A 23,315-nucleotide genomic window follows, 5' to 3' on the forward strand; every position below is an offset into this window, starting at 1 on the left:
CACAGATTTACACCGACTGGGTGTAAGCCTGTTTTCTTACGCCATGCCACAGAGCCACTGAGAATGATTGCAAAGCTCATCGAATAGTAATAGATATTAAAAAGACACGTGAAGCTCCTCCAGTGTACAGGCAGTATATCCAGGGGTTTGTTCTAATTAGGAAACTTGATTAGGACTCTCTTTGGCACTAGTTATTGGCAGTAATCTAGGGGTATCTGTCTATCTGCATGAGCATGCTGTCTGTGTGTGTCATGGTTTATCTATCTTTACCTGTCTAGCTCGCTATCTATCACAGTGACTCACTTAATGACAAACAAACAAGAAAACAGAAGATAAAATGTAGGAAGTTAGTTTTGCAAAGATTACTGTCTCTACTTCCTGTCCCTGAAGCATAGTATTGTCTGCAGCTCTAATTTGAGGAACTGTCAACATTGCAGGGAAGGAAAGCTCCAGCTGGTTTCAGTCACTCCTAGTACAGTGCCTGCTAACTGTACCCCGCACCACCCCAACACACTACCGTGCGGACAGGATCCCACAAGATGTCTGACGATCTCCTCTACGCTAATATTGTACTCAATGAGAAAAGAAGCACCCCAAAAGATAACAGGCTGGACGCAGGTAAGATTCATCATTGTTACTTTGTGTTGTTTTGTTTTCTCTAACTTTGAAAGCATTAAATTTGTGTCCATGATGGTTTCATTGCTAAAACCCCAGCTATCAGAATAAAATAAGAATGATGGTAAAATGATGTTTTGTTTATTATGATTATTATTATTATTATTATTTTTTAAAAGTTTTATATATTTTTTGGTTTACAGTTTGTACAAGTACTGTGGGAATCCACCCAGCATAAAAGTAATACATATAAATATATATGGAATCATGGAATTTCAGAGTGTAGAATACCTGTGCTGCTATTCCTCCTATAATACACAAGATGACACGAAGATCCAAAGAAGTCCAAAGCAGAAATATATTTAATCTTATTCACACTCACGTGCAAAAAAAAAAAAAAGAGTGGTGCTCAGGTGCTAAAATGCAAGTTTCAGCGGGTTCAATCCCAGGTGGGGGACACTGCTGCTGTACCCTTGAGCAAGGTACTTTACCTAGATTGCTCCAGTAAAAACCCAACTGTATACATATAGGTAAATATATGTAAAAATAATGTGATATCTTGTGACAATTGTAAGTCAGCCTGGTTAAGGGTGTTTGCTAAGAAATAAATAATGATACTTAAAACACATGTTTACCATTTATATAGTCTCATTCATATTGACAATATACATATGAATCCAATTGGTAATTAGACTGGTAATCAAATCATAAATATTTTAATTTAATTAGAATTCTTTTTGCATTTTATTTTTTACATTAGCATTTAAAAAAAAAAAAATGATAAAACTACATTATCAGTTTTAGATCTTAGTATCCAAAAAATATTCCTGTTGATGGACAATGGACCCAGTAAAACTGCAGCAGTCAGGTCAATAAGGCAAGTCAATTACATTTCAAAGCACAATACAGATTAGCATTATTTTTTTTTAAGTCCAGACATTTATCAGCAGCAGTCCATCTTTAACATAGACCAAATTCCATGGCAGTATATGTGAAAATATATGTCTGGCAAAGACATAAGCCTCAAATTACAAATACAAAATAAGATAAGTTATTACATAATACAATTATTCAATTAATTACAAACACAATTATTTAATGAACACAGTGGCTTGATGCAAATCCCCAGTTGCTAAAGAATTCTAATTAAATCAATATATTGTGTTCTAATACGTAATTTGTTTGTCATAATGATTTGATTGCCATTGCCAGTCTAATTACCAATTGCATTCATATGTATATTGTCAATACGAATGAGACTGTATAAATGGTAAACATGTGTTTAAGTATTATACACTGATGATAGTGGGGGCTGCTGAAACGTTTGCATTTTAGCACCTGTGACCACTTTATTCACTTTCATGTGAGTGAATAAGATTAAATATATTTCTGCTTTGGACTTTTTTTTTTTTTGATCATCGTGTCATTTTGTGATACAGTGCGAGAGAATATAACTGATATATTTTGAGTTTAATGCACCTATGTTTGGACTACAGTTTTGGACGGTCTTCGTAAAAGCACAGAATCATTGCTATATGAACAATCAGTAATATAAATGAAATATCATCACAATGAATACATAGCGACCTTGATATTACAACAAAATCCTATATTTACATTCTTGTTTGAACATTTCCCAAACATTTTGATACTGCAGTAGATTATGTAAAGATACAAACAAATACTTGTGAATACCTCTTTTCAATGCACGTTTGTACTTTGAATAGAGCTTCTTTGTGGACCTAAAATACAACCCTTCCCCTTCCAACTTTATTCAAAGTATGATGAACACCGCAGGGGCAGTGGAAATGTAATGTGCTCAGCTCTGTGGTCACACTGTGGGTGGGAGGGGGGGTTCTGTTTTTGCATATAATTTATAAAAAGAAAAACTTTGAAAACTACAAAAAGGTCAACTGGGCTAAAAAGAGGAAATGTTTTATTTTTCAATTTAAATATTTCAAAGCAAGTTATCTGTGAGTTTACTAAATAACTGTCACCAGGGTCTTATTAAGGAGCGGGCCTACAGGGCCCAGGCCCAGGGCCCCCAGAAAACTAGGCCCCATAATTATGATCTTACATATTTCATCCTCCATTTGTTTTATTTACAGAGCCTTAGAATGTATATGTGTCATATGTACATCACTGTAAGACCAGTAAATACTGTTCACATTTTGTATTTAATAACACTTGACTCCCCCCTCCCTTGAAAATGGTTGTCTTTTTGACACGCGACCTGCCATGTAAATTAATGTACTACCATGTGTGCTTGCCAGACGTATTTTAAAAGCCGCTGATATGTTAATTAGTAAACCACAGAGTTGGTTACCAACCGTCGCTACTCATGTGGGAACACTAAACGTAAACAACAAAAAAAAAAAAACCACAAGTCCCTACAAGACAGCTGTGAAGTGGCTGAAAAAAAACGACGATCTGGAGCTAGAAATGTTGAGAAATTGCAGGCAGAAGAAAATTTGGTAGAAATACAACAGCCTCTTACTATTATTTATTATTATTATTTATTTCTTAGCAGACGCCCTTATCCAGGGCGACTTACAATCGTAAGCAAATACATTTCAAGTGTTACAATACAAGTAATACAATAAGAGCAAGAAATACAATAACTTTTGTTCAAGCAAAGTACAAGTGTGACAAACCACAATTCAATAATACAGCAGATAATAGTGATAGTTACTTCAGGATATGATTAAATAGTGATAGTTACATCAGGATGTGATTAAATACAAAGTACTACAGGTTAAACACTTGGCAGATTACAGTATTCTGAAGTACAGGATTAAATGCAGTAAAATAGGGGCAGATAAGAGCAAAAATAAAGCACATTTACATGAAGGGTGATACAGGTGCTCTTTGAAGAGGTGAGTCTTAAGGGGGCGCCGGAATGTGGTCAGGGACTGGGCAGTCCTGACATCTGTAGGAAGGTCATTCCACCACTGTGGAGCAAGGGTGGAGAAGGAGCGGGCTCTGGAGGCAGGGGAGCGTAGCGGAGGTAGAGCTAGTCTTCTAGTGCAGGCGGAGTGGAGAGGTCGAGTGGGGGTGTAGGGAGAGATGACGGTCTGGAGGTAGCTGGGTGCAGTCTGGTCAAGGCACCTGTAGGCTAGTACAAGAGTCTTGAACTGGATGCGAGCAGTGATCAAAGGGTCCTCAAAGGTCGTCTGGATGGTAGGTCCTCCTTCTCTCGAACTCCAGGAACGTCTGGAAAAGCCGGAACCGCCTGAAAAAGAAAAAAACTGGAACCGCCTGAAAAAGAAAAACTGCTCTCAACAGTGAACAAAATCTTGAAAGACCCTCGGCCTGGATTGGGCATTAGTCTTCCAAAAAGTTGCCGAGCTGAAGAAAAGCCAGTCAAAAATAATAAAAAGTCTGTTCCTCTTCCCTCGAACAAACCTCTCACAGACCCTCGGAGGGAGCGGGCAATGCCACTACCCTCAAAGCCTTAGTCCTTAGAAAGATTTATTCGAACTGAAGAGAAGCCAGAGTATACTTACTACATTTGAAGCTGCTCAACAAAAGGTAAATTTATCTAGTCTGTGCTCAGGGGAAATCCCTAGCTTCCCTGCGGACCCGCACAGTGCTCGTGTTCATCGCACACCACGCACACACTGCTACAAATATTACAATTCTGCCCGAAAAGGAACTAGAGTTCTCATAATCGAAATGATTCAGTGGAAACGCCCCCGTGAAGAACATGTCATCGAATAGCCCTCCAGGGCCATTCCATATTAAAATGCTTTAGTACCTGCAAATACAAGTAGGGTAATGTAAGCGTGGGTATTTATTAAGGGCTCCGATGCAGACGTTAATCAATGAAATGGGTTTTATTTAACCTGAAATAGGCTTTTTATTCATGTACAGTTACCGCCTCTTGCAACAGTTCAGCTTTCTTCTCATCTGAACTCTCCCCATCAACAGAACAGGAACAAGGAAGTAACACACTGTCAATGTAATGCAGTAAACTCAACAACTCTATTTTTAGAGTGCCCCAAGCGAAACCCATTCATATTACAAAAATAAAAATGACTGATTCTCTTATATAAAATATACAAATAAAACAAAATCATTGTAGTTCATCTAATAACAAACACACTTCTGCTATGCAATCACTACTTTCATGAAAATATACATACATGTGAAAGGGTTCTTTTCCCATATTATTATTATTATTATTATTATTATTATTATTATTATTATTATTATTATTATTATTATCTGGTCAGTATACTCTACTGACCGTCAGATCCCAAAGTAATTGGAGCAGGAGGTACAGTATGCCACACAGCGTCATGTTTCAAATATTTATTAATGGCACAAATCTTTTTTTTTTTTTTTTCAGTGAAACATACAATATAAAACCTTGGTGATAAAACCCAAGATAATGAAAGAAAAACCCTCCCTCAAAATACACACTAAAGCAGTTGCCCAAAAAATACCATAAAATCACCACTAAAACAATACAATGTGTTTCTACCCAGTGCACTGGCATACATGCCAACAGTCTCGATATGGTCGGGACTGTCCTGATTTCCTAGCAAATGTCCCGCGTTCCAATGAGACAGACACTGCTTAGAGAGGGGCTGTCCTAGGGTCCGTATTCCATGACAGACAAAGAGCTGTTCAGAATGTAGCAGAGCTCTTGTCCTATCCACATAGCATCTCAATGCCAGCACTGGGCAGAGGAAATTAAATCTCTCATCCTCCTCCGAAGAAAACAGAGGTGGATGGTAGGACTCCAGTTCCACAGACAGGTTCCACAGACAGGTTTATGTGGAAGGCTGTGATCACCTTGGGGAGGAAAACAGGGTTTGTATGCAGTGACACCCTGCTGCCATCATCCCAAATACACATACGGGAGCTGTGCACAGACAGCGCCTGCAGCTCACCGACCTGCTTAGCGGAGGTGATAGCCAAGATGAAGGCTGTCTTTATAGACAGGTACTTCAACTCTATGGAGTTAATAAGCTCAAACGGGGCCTTTGTGAGAGCCTCCAGTACAACTTCAAGGTTCCACTCGGGGAGGACAGTCCTCCTAGGAGGGCGTAACCTCCGAGCTCCTTTGAGAAACCGGGTCGTCAGAAAATGCACACACGGAGATACCGAATCTATGGGGCATGGCACGCAGAGATACCGCTAAACACACTTTCAATGTAGAAGGTGATCTTCCAGCATCAAGCAGTTATTGCAAAAATTGCAAGATAACCGGCATGGGGCAAGAAAGCGGGTTGTGACTTGTAGTCAGACACCAAATCTGGAAATACTTTCACTTGTACGCATACAGCGACCTAATGAAGTCTGCCCTAGTGCTCTGTAAAGTAGCCACCACCGCGTCAGATAGCCTTAGGGCTGTCCAGTGGTCCCTTTCAGGGCCAGACCTATAACTGAAATCTGGCAGGTTCTGGATGAGGAGATCCAGGCGAAGCAGGATCTCCCAGGGCTGGCCTCATAAGAGCTGGCATAGAGTTGAGAACCATGTTCTCCTGGGTTACCATGGGACCACTAGGAGAACTGTCGCTTCCTCTAACCGGACCTTCTCCAAGAAGGCCGGGAGCAACGGTATTGGCGGGAATGCATAGGGCAGAGTTCTGGGCCATTCATGCAGAGGTGGGAGGCTATCCTCCCCCATCTCAGCACTGTAGCAGTGGGCACCAAGCACCGTGTGCATCGTGTGTACCGAGCACCGCGCACACCGAGTAACGAGAGCACTATGTGCACCATGTCCGTGCACTGACGCTGTAGCACTAGGCACCGTGTGCAATGAGCACCGAGATTCCAAAGTACCAAGGGCTATGCTTGCACCGCAGTACCGATACCCAGCTATGCAACTGTGCCAACCCTAACCACCCAGTCACACACCTGGTCAGCGCGTAGCATACACCAGGGAGACACAAGAGCTGAAGCCGTGGTGGGGGAGTGTAACAGGGCGAGCAGCCCTGTACATTGTTTATTTATTTTTAGATCGGGGTCTCCCCCTCCGCCCCTGTGCAGTGTGTTTATTTTGTATTACTTTTATTGTATTATTGTATACATGACGGCGAGCGCCGTATGTTATTGTTTTGTTTATTTTTTAAAACGTGTCCTGGCAGAGGCGCGATCGGTGCTCGTCCTCTGCCAGGAGTAATTAATTAAAACTCGTGCAGAAGGTGGCCATCTCCCGAATGAATTAAGTGGTTTAATTTGTTGCTAATCGGGAGATGGTCACCTGTTAATAAAAGCCTGCAGCTCTCGGCACTCTGGGTGGGTGTCAGAAGGAGAGAGTGTGTGAGAGGAGACGGAGTTACTTAAAACGAAACTAAATCATAGCATACAGGAACAGTGACAGCGACTGCCCAGCCTGACCTGTATGGTTCATGGTTTATTTATTTTGGATTTTGTGTTCGTGATTTGTTTTTGTTTACCCTTTTATTTTGCTCTGTGAGCAAGTGTTCTTTTGTTTAAATATTTATTTTATTTTTGGTTGCTTTAAAGAAAACGGCGCCCGCGCCACTGCATCATACCTTTTTGTTTTTGTTGTCCCTTCTTCTGCCGTGAAGTCAGACCAGTCAGCCATTCCTGCCACACGTGGTGTCCTGCGTGGGATTGCAGCGCCTCCAGGACGCAGGCAGAAGAGGGTACTGCATCTTTTTCATTTTTTTTTCGTTTTTTGATTGTGTGGAGAAAAGGAGAGTGAAGAGGAGGATGGGAGGAAGAAAGATGAGAGGAGAGAGGAGGAAGAGCTGCAGAAGGCAGCAAAAGGAGCTGCAACAGCGGCCACCAGGGGTTGTGGTGGAGGAGTGGTGCCCTGGTTGTGGGGAGTTTGGGCACACAGTGGCCATCTGCCCCACCCAATACCAGGGAGAGGAGTGGGCTGCCCAAGCGAGCCAGGACCAGATACCCTGGGGGAGACCCCAGAAGCGGGAGCTACCAGCCGCGGCCACCAAGCGGGAGAGCAGCTGGGATGCCATCCTCCGGGCGGTCATGCATGACTGCTGGTGCCCCATCTGCGGTGAGCGGCGACATTCTCCACTCAACTGCCCTCTCCTGTCAGAGGGGTGCCTGCTATGCCCATTCCCACCAGCAGAGGGAGAGTGCCTGCTGGTCCCACCACCACCTGAGAGAGGAGACCTGGAGAGGGAGACTGAATGTCCTGCGCCTGAGTGGGAGGAGCCCGAGCGTCCTGCACCGAAAAGGGAGGAGCCCGAACGTCCTGCGCCTAAAAGGGAGGAGCCCGAATGTCCTGCGCCTAAAAGGGAGGAGCCCGAATGTCCTGCGCCAAAAAGGGAGGAGCCCGAACGTCCTACGCCCAAGAGGGGGGAGTCGGTGCGTCCACGGCCTAAGAGGGGGGAGTCGGTGCGTCCACGGCCCAAGAAGGGGAAGGCCGAAGGTCCACAGCCCAGGTACCTGCCAGCAGAGGGGGAATACCTGCTGGTGCCGCCTCCATCTCCATGGGAGGACTGTGAGTCACTCCCACCTCCGCCAGCAGAGGGAGCATTCCTGCTGGTTCCACCTCCACCGCCCTGGGAGGACTGTGAGTCGCTCCCACCTCCGCCAGCAGAGGGAGCATTCCTGCTGGTTCCACCTCCACTGCCCTGGGAGGACTGTGAGTCGCTCCCACCTCCGCCAGCAGAGGGAGCATTCCTGCTGGTTCCGCCTCCATCTCCATGGGAGGACTGTGAGTCACTCCCACCTCCGCCAGCAGAGGGAGCATTCCTGCTGGTTCCGCCTCCATCTCCATGGGAGGACTGTGAGTCACTCCCACCTCCGCCAGCAGAGGGAGCATTCCTGCTGGTTCCACCTCCACCGTCGTGGGAGGACGATATGTCGCTCCCACCACCACCGCCAGCAGAGGGAACATGCCTGCTGGTTTCCCTGTTGCAGCCTGAAGGGGAGGAAGCCCTGCCGCCTTGGCCGCCTGAAGGGGAGGAAGCCCTGCCGCCTTGGCCGCCTGAAGGGGAGGAAGCCCTGCCGCCTTGGCCGCCTGAAGGGGAGGAAGCCCTGCCGCCTTCGCAGCCTGAAGGGGAGGAAGCCCTGCCGCCTGAAGGGGAGGAGCCCCTGCCGCCTTGGCCGCCTGAAGGGGAGGAAGCCCTGCCGCCTTGGCCGCCTGAAGGGGAGGAGCCCCTGTCGCCTTGGCCGCCTGAAGGGGAGGAAGTCCTGCCGCCTTGGCCGCCTGAAGGGGAGGAAGCCCTGCCGCCTTGGCCGCCTGAAGGGGAGGAAGCCCTGCCGCCTTGGCCGCCTGAAGGGGAGGAAGCCCTGCCGCCTTGGCCGCCTGAAGGGGAGGAAGCCCTGCCGCCTTGGCCGCCAGAAGGGGAGGAGCCCCTGCCGCCTTGGCCGCCAGAAGGGGAGGAGCCCCTGCCGCCTTGGCCGCCAGAAGGGGAGGAGCCCCTGCCGCCTTGGCTGCCAGAAGAGGAGGAGCCCCTGCCGCCTTTACCGTCAGGAGGAGAGGAGCAGGAGCTACCTCTACCTCCACCACCACCATTGGGAGAAGTGGAGCTCCTGCTGCCGCCTTCATGGCCAAGGGCTCCCCTCCCGCTGTCGGCATCGCCTAGGGTCGCCTGTGTCTCCCTTGCATCTCCTAGGGTTGCTGCCGGTCCTGCGTCGCCTCCCGAGGGTCCGCTGCCGTCGCCTCCCGAGGGTCCACTGCCGTCGCCTCCCGAGGGTCCGCTGCCGTCGCCTGGGGTCATGTGGTCGGAGCCCCACGGAGGGGAGCTGCCGGCCATCAAGAAAGGGGGGGAGGTCAGGAGACCAGCTCCCCCAGCCGCACTTTCGCGGCAGGAGTTTGGGTGGTCAGAGCCCCACGGAGGGGAACTGCTGGCCATGAAGAGGAGGGGGAAGGTCAGGAGACCAGATCCCCCAGTCGCACTTTCGCGGCAGGAGTTTGGGTGGTCAGAGCCCCACGGAGGGGAACTGCTGGCCATGAAGAGGAGGGGGAAGGTCAGGAGACCAGCTCCCCCAGCCGCACTTTCGCGGCAGGAGAGAGTGTGGAGGGAGCCCCGGAAAAGGGAGCTGCCGGCCACGAAAAATTGGGGGGTGCCGGAGATTCCACCATGGCCACCCCCCGGAAACAACTTGCTTCCCCCTCTTCCGGGACATTGAGACTGAGGGGGGAGGTGGCCGTTGGGGCCATGTGTGCTTCGCACAAGGGGGGGGATATGTAACAGGGCGAGCAGCCCTGTACATTGTTTATTTATTTTTAGATCGGGGTCTCCCCCTCCGCCCCTGTGCAGTGTGTTTATTTTGTATTACTTTTATTGTATTATTGTATACATGACGGCGAGCGCCGTATGTTATTGTTTTGTTTATTTTTTAAAACGTGTCCTGGCAGAGGTGAGATCGGTGCTCGTCCTCTGCCAGGAGTAATTAATTAAAACTCGTGCAGAAGGTGGCCATCTCCTGAATGAATTAAGTGGTTTAATTTGTTGCTAATCGGGAGATGGTCACCTGTTAATAAAAGCCTGCAGCTCTCGGCACTCTGGGTGGGTGTCAGAAGGAGAGAGTGTGTGAGAGGAGACGGAGTTACTTAAAACGAAACTAAATCATAGAATACAGGAACAGTGACAGCGACTGCCCAGCCTGACCTGTATGGTTCATGGTTTATTTGTTTTGGATTTTGTGTTCGTGATTTGTTTTTGTTTACCCTTTTATTTTGCTCTGTGAGCAAGTGTTCTTTTGTTTAAATATTTATTTTATTTTTGGTTGCTTTAAATAAAACGGCGCCCGCGCCACTGCATCATACCTTTTTGTTTTTGTTGTCCCTTCTTCTGCCGTGACGTCAGACCAGTCAGCCATTCCTGCCACAGGGAGCCACGGTAGAAATAGATAGGGAAGAGCGCACTGTTCGTTTACAAGGCCCGACTCACCGAGGTGGACGGGCCTAAGCAGCCGGTGAGGTTTACTCGACAGCGGGGATGCAGCAAGGCCTAGCCCCATGGAGGAACTGTGTACTTTCAGAAAGAAATAGACAACCACTCGCGGGTGACTGCACAGGCAGTCGCTCACACGACAGACAGATAATAAAGACCGGTCTGCCACGCGAGCGAGGAGGCCGCTGAAAGACAGAAAGGTGAAATGCTTGGTCTTTTTCAGAGTCATTGATTCTAAGAAAGCGGCGAGCCAGCTTTCAGCACGAATGCAAGGGAAATACAATCGACTCGATTTGACTCGAAAAGCTCTTTTCTATCAACATGATCAGCTCAACACAGAGGTCTTACCGTACCGTCTTGAGAAGGAGAAAGAGAAATGGATTTGTCAGGATGACGGTTTTAATCCCTTGAAGTGAGTCATCCTAGGAAGGGCACTTAATTTATGGGGGATTATATCCCAGCCTTGAGGTGCACACACCTCTCCTGCGTCCCCTGCAGCTCTCCCCGAGGGCTATCTTCTCCCCCGTAGCGGCACACACACAGAGGAGCCGTAAAATGTACACACACAGCAGCGCACAGGATTATGGTCTGCACACTACCTTCAATATGCACTTTACTTCAGTCTTCAACACACACACACACACACAAATGCTTCCTCATTGGCACTGCTTTGTTTGTTTTCAAACAAAAATGAGTACTCTCCTTTCATCTCTCTCTGTAGTACAGCCGGTGGCACCCGTTCCTCCACCTCACCGCTCTGGCGCCGCATCCGCCTCTCCGTCCTCACCGTTGCGGTCTTCCACGTGTCTCTGGTCTCTTATTGACTTTTGCTTGTTTGCTTGCTTCCTGCTTCCTGGCCCAGGCTCCTCCTCTACACTACTGCCTGTTTCCCTTTGTGTAGTCCCACCTTTAATTGATCCTCCTTCAGTTCTTAAAGGTGTAACGATCACTCTGCACAACTGAGAAGCAGTTGCACTGTCCTCCCTAAGGAGATACTACTGTCTCTATTCCTATAGTTAAATAAGTCAGCAAGAGTGACAGACAGCAAAAGCAGGGACATCAGAGGTGTCAATTTCACGAACAATGGGTTTATTATTGTGAACAATAATGTCAACAAATGAAAAAATGAACAAATGAATGAAATGAATAATGATAAGAAAGGAATTCAAATAATTGCAGGTAACAGGTAAGAATAAAGCTGGTACAGATAAGTATGTAGGGACAAACAGAAGGCTAAACAGATTCACAAAGTAGAAATGAATGGTGTCTGGAGGGTCTCCAATAAACCCACACTCACAAACACAACCCACACAGATAGACAAAAGATAAATAAATAGATACAGATGAAAACAGTGTCTTGTGGAAACAATTACATTTAACAGTCTCTAGGGCAATGGTGGGAGAATGACAAGTAGGCCCAACAAGTCCAGTAATAGCAGGGTAATTGAAATCCATACAAAGTAACAAAATAACAAAAAATACAGGAAACAAAGTATCAAATTAAAGTAGAAAAAATCCAAACAAAAAAGAAATGATCTCACCCACAAATAAGGCAGTCCAGCAAAGTGTCCCGAAATGATGGTGATTGTAGAAGGTTGAAAACATTGAGTACGTTGAAATTGTTGAGACTGTCCAGTAGTGTTGAGTTGAATGGTGAACAGTTGTTTGGAAAAAATCAGGAGGATCAGGAAAAAATGGAGGCTGTCACACATAAAACAACAAACACTAAACAGACCTAGAAAAACAGCTAAACTTAAACAAGTAACAGTGAAAACTAAAAGAGGAGTTTAGACAAAGTGCAGCAACAAAAGAAAATGAATGGATGCACTGGAATTATCTAAGGATGTTAATGGATTCACTGAAATTTAAGTAAAGAAAATGCTGTAGTTTAATGGATTCCTCTGAGAAAGGGAGTCTCCCTCAGGCCTGATTAGCCAGCTTTAATACAAGTGATGGTTACTAAGGAGCTCTGAGATTGGAGGGGTGGAAATCTGAATGAGCCAATGGGGAGAGAGGATGAACAGAGGGTGGTGCAAGGAACTATGGGAAATGAAGTTTTAACCTGGCCAGGCTACTGACCCTAATTAAAGGGACAGGTGGGTGAGACTTACACCCACATTATGTAGCATGGGAATTGCTACAAAGGTACAGGCTCCGGGGGTAGACCCTGAACCAATACCTATCCCACCACCATAAAAACATTTTAACCTCTTACATATGTAAAGGTTTTTTTTTTCATGTACATACTGTTAACTGTTGGATTACAAGGACTGTATAAAACTAACACAAATAGTCTTTTAAGTTTGCTGGTGGTCTAACAGTATGACCAGACTGAGTCTTTTTCTCACAGTCTGAAGAGTTGTTTCTGAGTGGCTGTGACGGGCTGTGTGTATTTTATTTATGTATGTATTCATTTGTTGTTGTTGTTATTATTATTATTATTATTATTATTATTATTATTATTATTATTATTATTATTAGTAGTAGTAGTAGTAGTAGTAGTATTATATATATATATATATATATATATATATATATATATATATATATATATATATATATATATATATATATGCAGATGAAAGTCGTCTGTCATTTTTAAGGAAGGAAGGTACATTTCCCTACACAGCAGGTCTTTGGTGAATGACACATCCCAGTACTGGATCACTGTGCTGCAGAGATGGAAGGTCATGCACAAGCTGTGGGAAATCAGTCACAAGACAGGGAGCTGATGTGTAACACAATTTTTGTTCCTGGGTAGTAAGTGTTATTTCCTAATTGCTTATGCCTCAAAAGTATAGAAAATGGCTATTATAGTAATATATACTACTATTTATATTACTGGAAAGTTCTAGAAGTTACTCCAAGTTTACTCAGCACTGAATCTATCTGGAATGTTCTGGAAAATAGGTAAATTTCAAAATATCACTGTCCTGGTCACAAAAGCAAAGTTTGTGGGGAATAATAGCCATTTTCTATACTTTTGAGGCATAAGCAATTAGGAAATAACACTTACTACCCAGGAACCAAAAAAAAAAAAAATTGTTACACGGTGTGTTTGTTGCGGTGGGTTTGTGGCTTGTTCCAGTTTAACATGACCATTCTCAGTCACTGCAAAAGATGATACTACTTGCGAAAGAAGCTGTGGCATATTAGGAGCACTGAGTACCAACATCACAGTGCAATTGGAAGTACTAGTAGAGTCAGTAGGATTGCCCAGTGAACAATCAGGAGGACACAGTTCCTCAGACGGGCTTTCAGAGGTTACGTCTGGATAGGGAATCTGCATTGGCATGACTGGATCCTTCTCTTTGCTACACAATCCAGTCGTAGATATCCAGCTCTAGAGCCCATCGTGCTCTGCGTCCAGTTGGATCATTGTCTGCTGGTATCTTGCGGAGACCGACAAGGGGCTTGTGGTCTGTAATTATCTTAAATGAAGACCCACCCAAATAGTGCGTGAAATGTCTTACTGCCCACACAATGGCAAAGAGCTCCTTGTCGTAAGTAGACCATCATTTCTCTGAAGGTGTTAAAGCATGGCTGGTATAAGAGATGACTTTCTGCTTGTGAGTCTGAATTTGAGCTAGCACAGAACCGACCGCTTGGTTGGAGGCATCGCAGTAAAGAAGGAATGGACAGTTGAAATCTGGGAGGGCAACAATAGATGGTTCAGATAACGCTGCTTTAAAATAGGTGAATGCCTCAGCTGCTTCAGATGACCATTGGAAGGTCACACCTTTCTGTGTTAGACGGTGTTGCTGTAATTTTTGCAAAATTGAATATGAATCTCCTATAGCAGGAGCAAAGACCTGTAAATGCTCTCACTTCAGTTGGTGTTGTGGGTGTTGGCCAGTGTGTAACTCGCTCCACATTCCTTGGGTCTGGAAGCAAACCCTTGGGTCTGGAAGCTAATCCTTGCATGCTTTTACTGCAAGCTCTAATCGCGTTTTCCAAAGGGAGAAGCTCTCCTTGTCTTTGCCGTCTCTGTGAAAACAAAGAGGAAGCTCTATACCGTAATGTATAACTCTGCTTGTTGCTGCTGCGTCAGCATTTGCACCCGCCTCACTTTCATTGTCCGACATGACTGTGCTCTTCGGTTTAAAAAGTACTGAATAAAATGCAGCCGCATACATCGACGAAACACTGAGGATGGAAGGTGCCCACTTGAAGACCCCAGAGATGTACCCTACTTAGCTCAATCCAGACGGTTGTCATGCTGATGCGCTGGGGAGACCGCACTGTGGTTGATCCCCGGAGCCAGCATCGCAGCCGTTGTGTGTGCTGATGCGCCTGAGAGGCAAAATAAGCTGATCCCTGGAGCCAGCATTACACTTCAGCCATTAACACCAGACAGAAGGATATCTACATCATCATATGGAAGGAAGCGCAAATGGATGGAGACACATATGGATCACATTAGTTTACTGTAAAGCTACGTCTTAGTTGGTGCTTATCTTGGCGAGAGCCGAGTTCAAATCAGCATGAAGTTTTAACATCTACTCTCGTGTAATGGAAATCATGGATATGCCAGAATTGGTGATTGGATCAGACATTGTTTTAGCTCATCGAATGCGCGCGGGCACTTGGCACTCCAAGAAAATCAGGCACCCTTGTTTGGCAATTAATGAAGGGGCAAAAGTCTGCCACAAAACTTCTGTAATACGAAGCTAAACCCCAAAAGCTTCGTACATCGGTCTGGGTCTGGGGAGTTGGCCATGACCGAATCGCTTCCACCTTGCCAGGGTCCGCTGCTACCCATTCCCTGGAGATGACGTGTCCCAGATACTGAACTTTAGAGGTAAACAGCTGGCACTTACTGGGTTTTTACTTTTACGTTGGCCCATCCCAGGGTCTGAAGAACCTCTCCCAGTCGCCCCAGATGTTCCTCAAATGTCCTGCCAAACACAATTATATCATCCAGGTACACTAAACACTTAGTCCATTGCAAGTCAGTCAGCATGAATTCCATTAAGTGCTGAAAGGTACTGGGTGCATTACAGAGCCTGAATGGTAGGACATTAAATTCATGAAGTCCATATCTAGTACTAAAGGTAGTCTTCTCCTGGCTCCGGGGGTCCACTTCGACCTGCCAGTAACCACTGGCTCAGTCCAGAGTGGAAAACCATTGTGCACCAGTCAGGTTATCCAGCATGTCAGCTATTCAAGGAAGGGGGTAGGCATCCTTTACAGTTACCTCGTTTAGCCTGCGATAATCGACACAAAATTGAAGAGTCCCATCCTTCTTCCTTACTAGAACTACTACCACTGCCCAAGGACTACAGGAAGGGTACTATGCTCCAATGTTCTAATAAGTGATATCTCTGATGCTAGGTCGATGGCTTCTTCTAAACTCTTGGGTTTAGCACTACAGAGCTGGATTCTCAGTTCCCCACTCCCTGCATGCGTGATCAAGTGGTTACATGCTATAGTATCTCATGTGTCAGGATGGGCTCAGGGGGGCACTTTTGTTATTAATTGTACTGCCGAATTCTCTGCAATAACCACTGCAAACAAGCATAAGAGATTAAAAGAAATAAACAAACAGCAAAGCACTCTGTGTAATCAATAAAATAACTACCACACTCAATAATTTAAAACAATAGCAGATACAAGTGTGAAGTCACCTGCACCTACTAATCCTATATACTGCACTAGCTGCTCTGTATCTATCGTCCACTCCCCTGACTTTTCTAATTGAGAGTGTGGCCATCGCTACATAAAGAACTAATAGCTAAATCAGAGAATGTATATATTTAACAGCTGACTGAATAGAGCAGTTAAAAGGGCAATGTTTACTCGGAGGACAAAATGTTAACACTACACGAAATGATAGGGTCTTGTCTGAGTTAGTGTGCTGACACGCCCCAACAAGATCTGTAGTTGAAAGGTCCCCCTAATACGCTGCTCCTTGCTCTGGTAGTTTACACAGCAGTCTGCATCTCAAGTGTTTCAAAGCAGTACACTATCTGTTGTACTTTCTCTCTATTACAGCCTCGCTGTGTTGTCCCGTTTCACTCTGTCATTCCGACTGTTATCTGGAAACATACGTTGATTCAGCTTGCTCCAAACACTGGTGCGCCACACACCTGTCTTTCTAATCATGCGCTCTCGCAGTACGCCTGTGCGTGTCCCTACTGACCTCCTGCTCGCTTCCTGCTCGTAAATACTTCTTCTGCCCTCTTTAACAAGGTAACAATAGTTCAATGAAGCGTCCAAATGATAGCTACAAAACATTACCATTGTACACCAGCCCAGACATTACATACGTGATTAGAAAATCGAACACTAGTACGTATAATATTCTTTCAAATAAACTTGTTATGATTTTGAATGTGCGCTTCTTAAAAACAGTATTATTGTCATTGCTTGCGCCCCGGCACCTCTTTCTTTACAAAATAAGCACTGGTAATTAGTATTGCTTAAAATAAACCACAAATAAATGTAATGTTTGAGTTTGAAATAAACCAAAATGTAATTATGTTTAATCACAGTATAAATCAACTAAGGACTTCTTCAATAAACAAGTCAAGGCATTATACGTTGTCTGTATATTCTGCTCGCACGATATTTCCTCTTTTTCTGTTTCTCTGCTAGCATTTGCAATATAGCTGTCTGAAAGCCACGTTCACTCTTTAACTAGAAACATCGATTGTCCTGAAGTACTTCCTGCGAAATACTTAAAAGGAGTGTAACCAGTCTGATTCCCATGCAATATAGTGATTTGTGAGTAAATTAACCTTTGAATTTAGCTCGCGGTGGTGAACTTGCGGGATTATTCATGACACCTCCCACTAATTTGAGGGAAAAGCACTTGCGAGAGAACAACTCGCAAACCCGTTTGAAATATTTGGCCCACAATTTTTAGGCATTCAGAAATGTTCTCTATATCTGTGTACCTCACAGTCACTCTGTATTTTAGAAGCAGTGTTAGCTCATTCAGTCCATTTTTTTTTACCACTTTTTACTCTTACAGGCAGCACATTTCGTGTTGACATCATAGCAGGATTTTTGAGAACTGCTTGCTGAAGAGTGGGGTTTTTTTTCAGTGTGTCTTTTTTTGCATATACGTGATATGATCGCTCATTGTGATCAATTCAACTTCCTCTGCTGGTACATGTGTGATCGACAACGTTTTTCAGCTTCTGTGTTTTCGTCGTGTTTAACTGTAACTCCCCTTTCAAAATGACCCTGAGTTCTGTTTAATATGTTTGGTTTCTGAATTAAAACAGAGAAACTGTTAATTGTGAAATTAATTCTAAAGGAAAGGCAAAAAGTCGGAAGAAAACACCAAAAGCCAGAAGCCCTAGTGCGTGTGCGTGTGTATAACTCGTCTCGACACGTAAGAGAGGGAGGATGGGCTCTATTCATCAAAGTGTTGGTTTCAAAATTCATTATTATGAATAGATTAAGAACGGTGTAAGAACTGTCTGTGATTCATCAAATACATATTTCGTCATTTCCGACAACTGAATGACATCATGTCATACCAAAAAGCGACTGTTTTACACAATAAAAAAAAGTCAGTTTCCTAAATAAGTCCCAGTTTCATCATACACTTGTGGTGGTGTAAAGAAGGTCCTTTTTTCAGTCGATGGTTAACACCACGTCTCAGATGTTCTTAACACAGACAAACCCGGTATTGGCAGAAAATGCCAATGCATTTGCAATCGTAGCCCTCACAGCACATGACCTAGAAAACGAGGCTGCTATGCAACATTCTTTCTTTTCTAAACATGCCCAATGATGCGGTGAAAAGAACATTCAGACTAGATACAGCTGCGACCTGTGTGAGGAACTGAGGGGAGATCTTGAAAGCAAACCGCTAGAACTCCTGCTTTACCAGTGCACAGCAAAGTTCAAATGACACTGGGGTTCTACGCCACTGGATCGTTCCAGAGACCCGGAGGGGATCAGTAAGGAGCACTGGCATAGCCACAACATGTTTGCCACGGCAGCAAAAATACAAATATCTCTAGAAACTTTCAATTTTTGCCAAGCGTTCCAGTTCTGATTCAGTTTTAAGTACAGTTATGGCCAAAAGTTTTACGGCACCTAGAATTTTAGGATTGAGACATAATTAAAAAATAAAAAAATATGAACATAATGTATATATTTTATTTATCATGTAATCAAATAAACTATAAAATGATATCGGAAAAGTCTATCGGAAGCCATAATAGTAGTACAGTAGTTCATGTTAGATTTCGAAATGTCACATTATTATTCGTATATGGAAAACTACAAAGCAGTATGTAATTCAATATGTTAACGTAACATTATACAGCAGGTTTCATTTGACTTTATGAAGCAAAATGTGTTAACTCTATAGGGGGGTGCAACACTTTTGGCCATAGCTGTATGTCAATGCCTAAGTGTAACCTCTGGCTAGAGGTTGAAAAGATAATAAAACCTCCAGATCCCCCTCAAATGAATGAAGGATAACAGAGACAGCAGTGCAGTTAAAAACAGAGTTTATTGTCAAGTGAAATAAGAATTGAATGAGGTATCAGACAGAATCTTCTTTACTAGCAACAAAGGTAGGTTTATGCTCATCAAATGTGCCGAGGATGTACACTGTAGCTCTATTAGACCACACGTCTATCAGGTAAACTTCAAAAGAGAAAGTAAATTAACACACACACACACACACACACACACACAAACACAAGAAACAAAGTGAACATGGAAAGTAAAACATAGCAAAACAACCAAAACTAAATCAAACCACAATACAAGTCTTTAAACCATAATAATCACATCATAATGTACATAAAAACTCAGTTTAAAGTGACAATTTATCTGATTGATAGTGCAGTTGGAGGAACAGAGTTCCAACAACCAGAGTGAAACAATCTTCAGTAGCTTTGGTACAGGTATTCTCAATGAGAATTGTTTAGTATTAGTGTTACGTCAGTGAGCGAGGCACTGTAAGAGTCCACACTAGTAAGAGAGAGAACATCAAAGAAAGAAAAGAAATAAACAGACTGTCAAAAGAAGCAGTATACAGTAAATACAGTTCAACAATAAAACAAAATACAAAACAACAGTAAGAGAAACAGCGGCTGGCACTCCAGAATTCTGCAAACACAAAAGCAAGGATTACAAAATAATACCAGTCACAGTATATATATATATATATATATATATATATATATATATATATATATATATATATTGTGTTCCTTTGATTTACACAACCTACTCAACACGTTCAATGTGTGAAAAAATGGGTGGGGTGAAAAAACAAATCAATTAAAAATAAAAACCTGAAAAGTCTTCATTAGATACTGTAAGTATTCACCCCCTTTGCTATGACACTCCTAAATAAGCTCAGGTGCGACCAATTGCCTTCAGAATTCACACAATAAGTTAAATTGAGTCCATCTGTGTGCAATAAAAGTGGTTCACATGATTTCAGATTAAAGGTCTCTGTAAGGTCCCACAGTTGGGTAACGCATTCAAACCAAATATACTACCATGAAGACCAAGGAGCTTTCAAAACAACTCTGGGATAAAGTTGTGGAAAGGAACAGATGAGGGGAGGGGTATAAAAAGATTTCAAAAGGCATTGAATATCCCTTGGAGCACAGTCAAGTCGATCATTAAGAAGTGGAAGGTATACGGCACCACCCAGAATCTGCTTAGAGCAGGTCATCCTCCCAAACTGAACAGCCAGGTAAGAAGGGCATTGGCCAGGGAAGCCAGCAGTTACAAAAACAAAGTTTCACGAGTTAGAAGGGCCCATGTTAAAAACATTGATAATACATATGATTTCCAAAGGAATGAAATACATTTTTAAACTACTGCCACCTAGGTACAATTATTTCCTTAGGTTTCCTAACCTTGACAATAAATCTAAACAAAAATCAAATATTCTCATGAAACTTGCCATACTTGTATGGATACATATTACATGGTTCATGATCATTACACTAATTCTGTAGCATTACAAAATAAAATAGATACATAACACATCACTATGGGAGTTTCATATGAGTAAATGTTAGTTATTTAGAAACAGCAACTATTTACACATAAAATAGAAGCAGTAATAACATCTACTGTGACTTGATTCAGAGAAACATTTACACAAACAATGATGCTGAGGCTACAGTCAAACAGTGAATCCTTAATATTGTAACGACCGAGGACGTTGTATTTTTGCTTGGGTTTCTTTTGTTTTAATTCTTATAAAGAATAGACGGACCACTGATGCAGGTGCAACGCTCCATGGAGCTTTTTAATGCCCTCCATGACACACCAACGGACCCTGTTTGGCTCAGGACCACACCATCAAAATAAGAAAACCCACCAGCAACCCTCAATCCTATCCTGCAGCTCTCTCTGCCCTTTGTTGTATATCCCTGCTCCTGTGTTCCTGCATGCAGTTCCCACGGTTACCAGATCGATCTTTTTCTGTCGCTCACTTTTCACCAACTCCCCCTCCTTCCCCAAGCAGACCACTGTGCCCACCCCCCTCCAGCTCCCTCCCACCAATCACTGTGCTCCGCCGGACACTCAGGAGAAGGGGGAGCGGCGAACACTCGTCTATACCCCCGAAGTCTAGGCACCCCAACCTCCCGCACATTCCCACCCCAAGCACCCACAGACACCCAGACTCACACACAACCTCTGCTATGGCTCTCCCATCCCGTAAACTCTCCCAGAGCCTCCTAATAGCTAACTAACAGCCCCCTAGATAGTGTAGCCCGCGCACCTTACAATAACAGCAAGCAGTAACAGTGATGCAACAGCAATAACAATGCCCCTCTGGAGCGCTAGCGCCCTTGTCGTGATCTCCGGGCCGGGTCGTTACAATGTTTACGATTCAGTGACCATCACCATTATAATATATTTAACCTTGCAGCAAACATTAATGTGTTGAAGTGGAGTGTGCGGCTACCCTACCAGGTGGGGGCAAGCCAGCACCATTATACACAGTCGAGACTGTGTCCACAATCCAATGTGACAGACGCTGCTTAGAGAGGGGCTGTCCTAGGGTCCGTGTCCCGTGACAGACAAAGAGCTGGTCAGATTGACGCAGAGCTCTCGTCCTATGCACGTAGCATCTCAATGCCCGCACTAGACAGAGGAAATTCAATCTCTCATCCTCCATTGAAGCAAACGGAGGTGGATGGAAGGACTCCAGTTCCAGAGACTGATTAATGTGGAAGACTGTGATCACCTTGTGGAGGAAAGCCATCCTCCCAAATATGCATGCAGGAGCTGTGCACAGACAGCGCCTGCAGCTCACTGATCTGCTTAGCGGAGGTGATAGCCACGAGGAAGGCTGTCTTCATAGACAGGTACTTCAGCTCTATGGAGTGTATGGGCTCAAACGGGGCCTTCGTGAGAGCCTCCAGTACAATATTAAGGCTCCATTCGGGGAGAACAGTCCTCCTGGGAGGGCGTAATTGCAGAGCGACTTTGAGAAATCGGGTAGCCAAAAAATGCGCACCCGGAGACACTGAATCTACAGGGGCATGGCAAGCAGAGATAGTCACTAAATACACCTTCAAAGTGGAAGGTGACCTACCAGCATCGAGCAGTTCTTGCAGAAACTGTTAGATGACTGGCATAGGGCAAGATATGGGGTCATGGCTTCTAGCCAGACACCAAGCTTGGAAATATCTCCAATTATAGGCGTACAAGGACCTAGTGGAGTCTGCCCTAGCGCTAACCCACAACCGCATCTGATAGCCCTAGGGCTAACCTGCAGTCCCTTTCAGGGGCCAGACCCATAGCCGGAACCTGCCCGGTTCCGGGTGCCAAAGAGAACCTCTCGCCTGACTGAGGAGATCCATGCGCAGTGGGATCTCTCAGGGCTGCCCGTGTAACAGCTGGCACAGGGTCAAAAAACAGATTTTCCTGGGCCACTTGGGGGCCTCTAGGAGAACTGACACTTCCTTTAACCGGACCTTTTCGAGAAAGAACGTGAGAGGCGGTATAGGAGGGAAAGCGTACAAAAACGCTTTGGGCCATTCGTGCGCTAGGGCGTCTATGCCGAGTGGACCGCCTAAGCGATGGATGGAGTACCACAGGGGGCAATGTGTCGTCTCTGCCGAGCCTTCCCGAACCATTCCGAAATGCACTCCACTCTCTGAGCGTGGAGCAGCCACTCTGACGGATGCAGACCTTTCCTGGAGAGGAGGTCCGCTGCCCAGTTCACCGCTCTGAGAATGTGCGTTGCCCATAGGGACAGCAAGTTCCTCTGAGCCCATGTCAATAGCCTGAAGACCATGCGATGCAACCCCGGGGACCTTAGGCCACCCTGGTGGTTGACATACGCCACCACTGTCATGTTGTCCGTCTGGATCAACAGATGTGTACCGCCCAGCACTGGGAGAAAGTGGTGGAGAGCAAGGGATACTGCTTGCAACTCCAACATGTTTATGTGCAGGGATCCGCCAGGATCCGCATACTCCTCTGCCTTCCCAGACCGCCCCCCAAACGAAGTTGGAGATGTCTGTCGTCACCACTTTAGTGGTTTAACACTACTCCCATTCGCACATCTTCGCGCAGGTGAGAGGTCATCCTCCACCAGCGTAGGGCTGCAGAGCACGCGGGAGACGCAGTCAGTCGACAGTGTCTGTCGCATTTGGTGTTGAGGTGGAACATATTGAGCCACGCTTGTAGCGGGCGCATGTGAAGCAGACTCAGCTGACTGGCCGATATGGCTGCGGCCATCAGACACAATAGTTTCTGGCACAGTAGGAGGGTGACATGCGATCCCTGTTGAAACAGGGAGAGGCAGCCCGGGATAGCTGCAACTCTGTCGTCTGACAGGTATACGCGCATCGTACTGGAGTCCAGCCCGGAGGCCCCAAGTACGTTGTGCACTGCACC

General features: G+C 44.9%; 1 protein-coding gene across 1 annotated transcript in view; it reads left to right on the forward strand.

Moving 5' to 3' along the window:
• Positions 1 to 429: 429 nt before the first annotated feature.
• The window catches only part of LOC117963655 (low affinity immunoglobulin epsilon Fc receptor-like), a 49,792-nt gene continuing 26,906 nt past the window's right edge, over positions 430 to 23,315 (forward strand). Inside the window, exon 1 of the mRNA XM_058993547.1 lies at positions 430 to 618. Within this exon, the coding sequence (XP_058849530.1) occupies positions 540 to 618 (79 nt within the window). The 5' untranslated portion in view covers positions 430 to 539. The remainder of the gene's footprint in view (positions 619 to 23,315) is intronic.

The sequence above is a fragment of the Acipenser ruthenus genome, chromosome 20 (assembly GCF_902713425.1).
Source record: "Acipenser ruthenus chromosome 20, fAciRut3.2 maternal haplotype, whole genome shotgun sequence".
NCBI lineage: Eukaryota > Metazoa > Chordata > Actinopteri > Acipenseriformes > Acipenseridae > Acipenser > Acipenser ruthenus.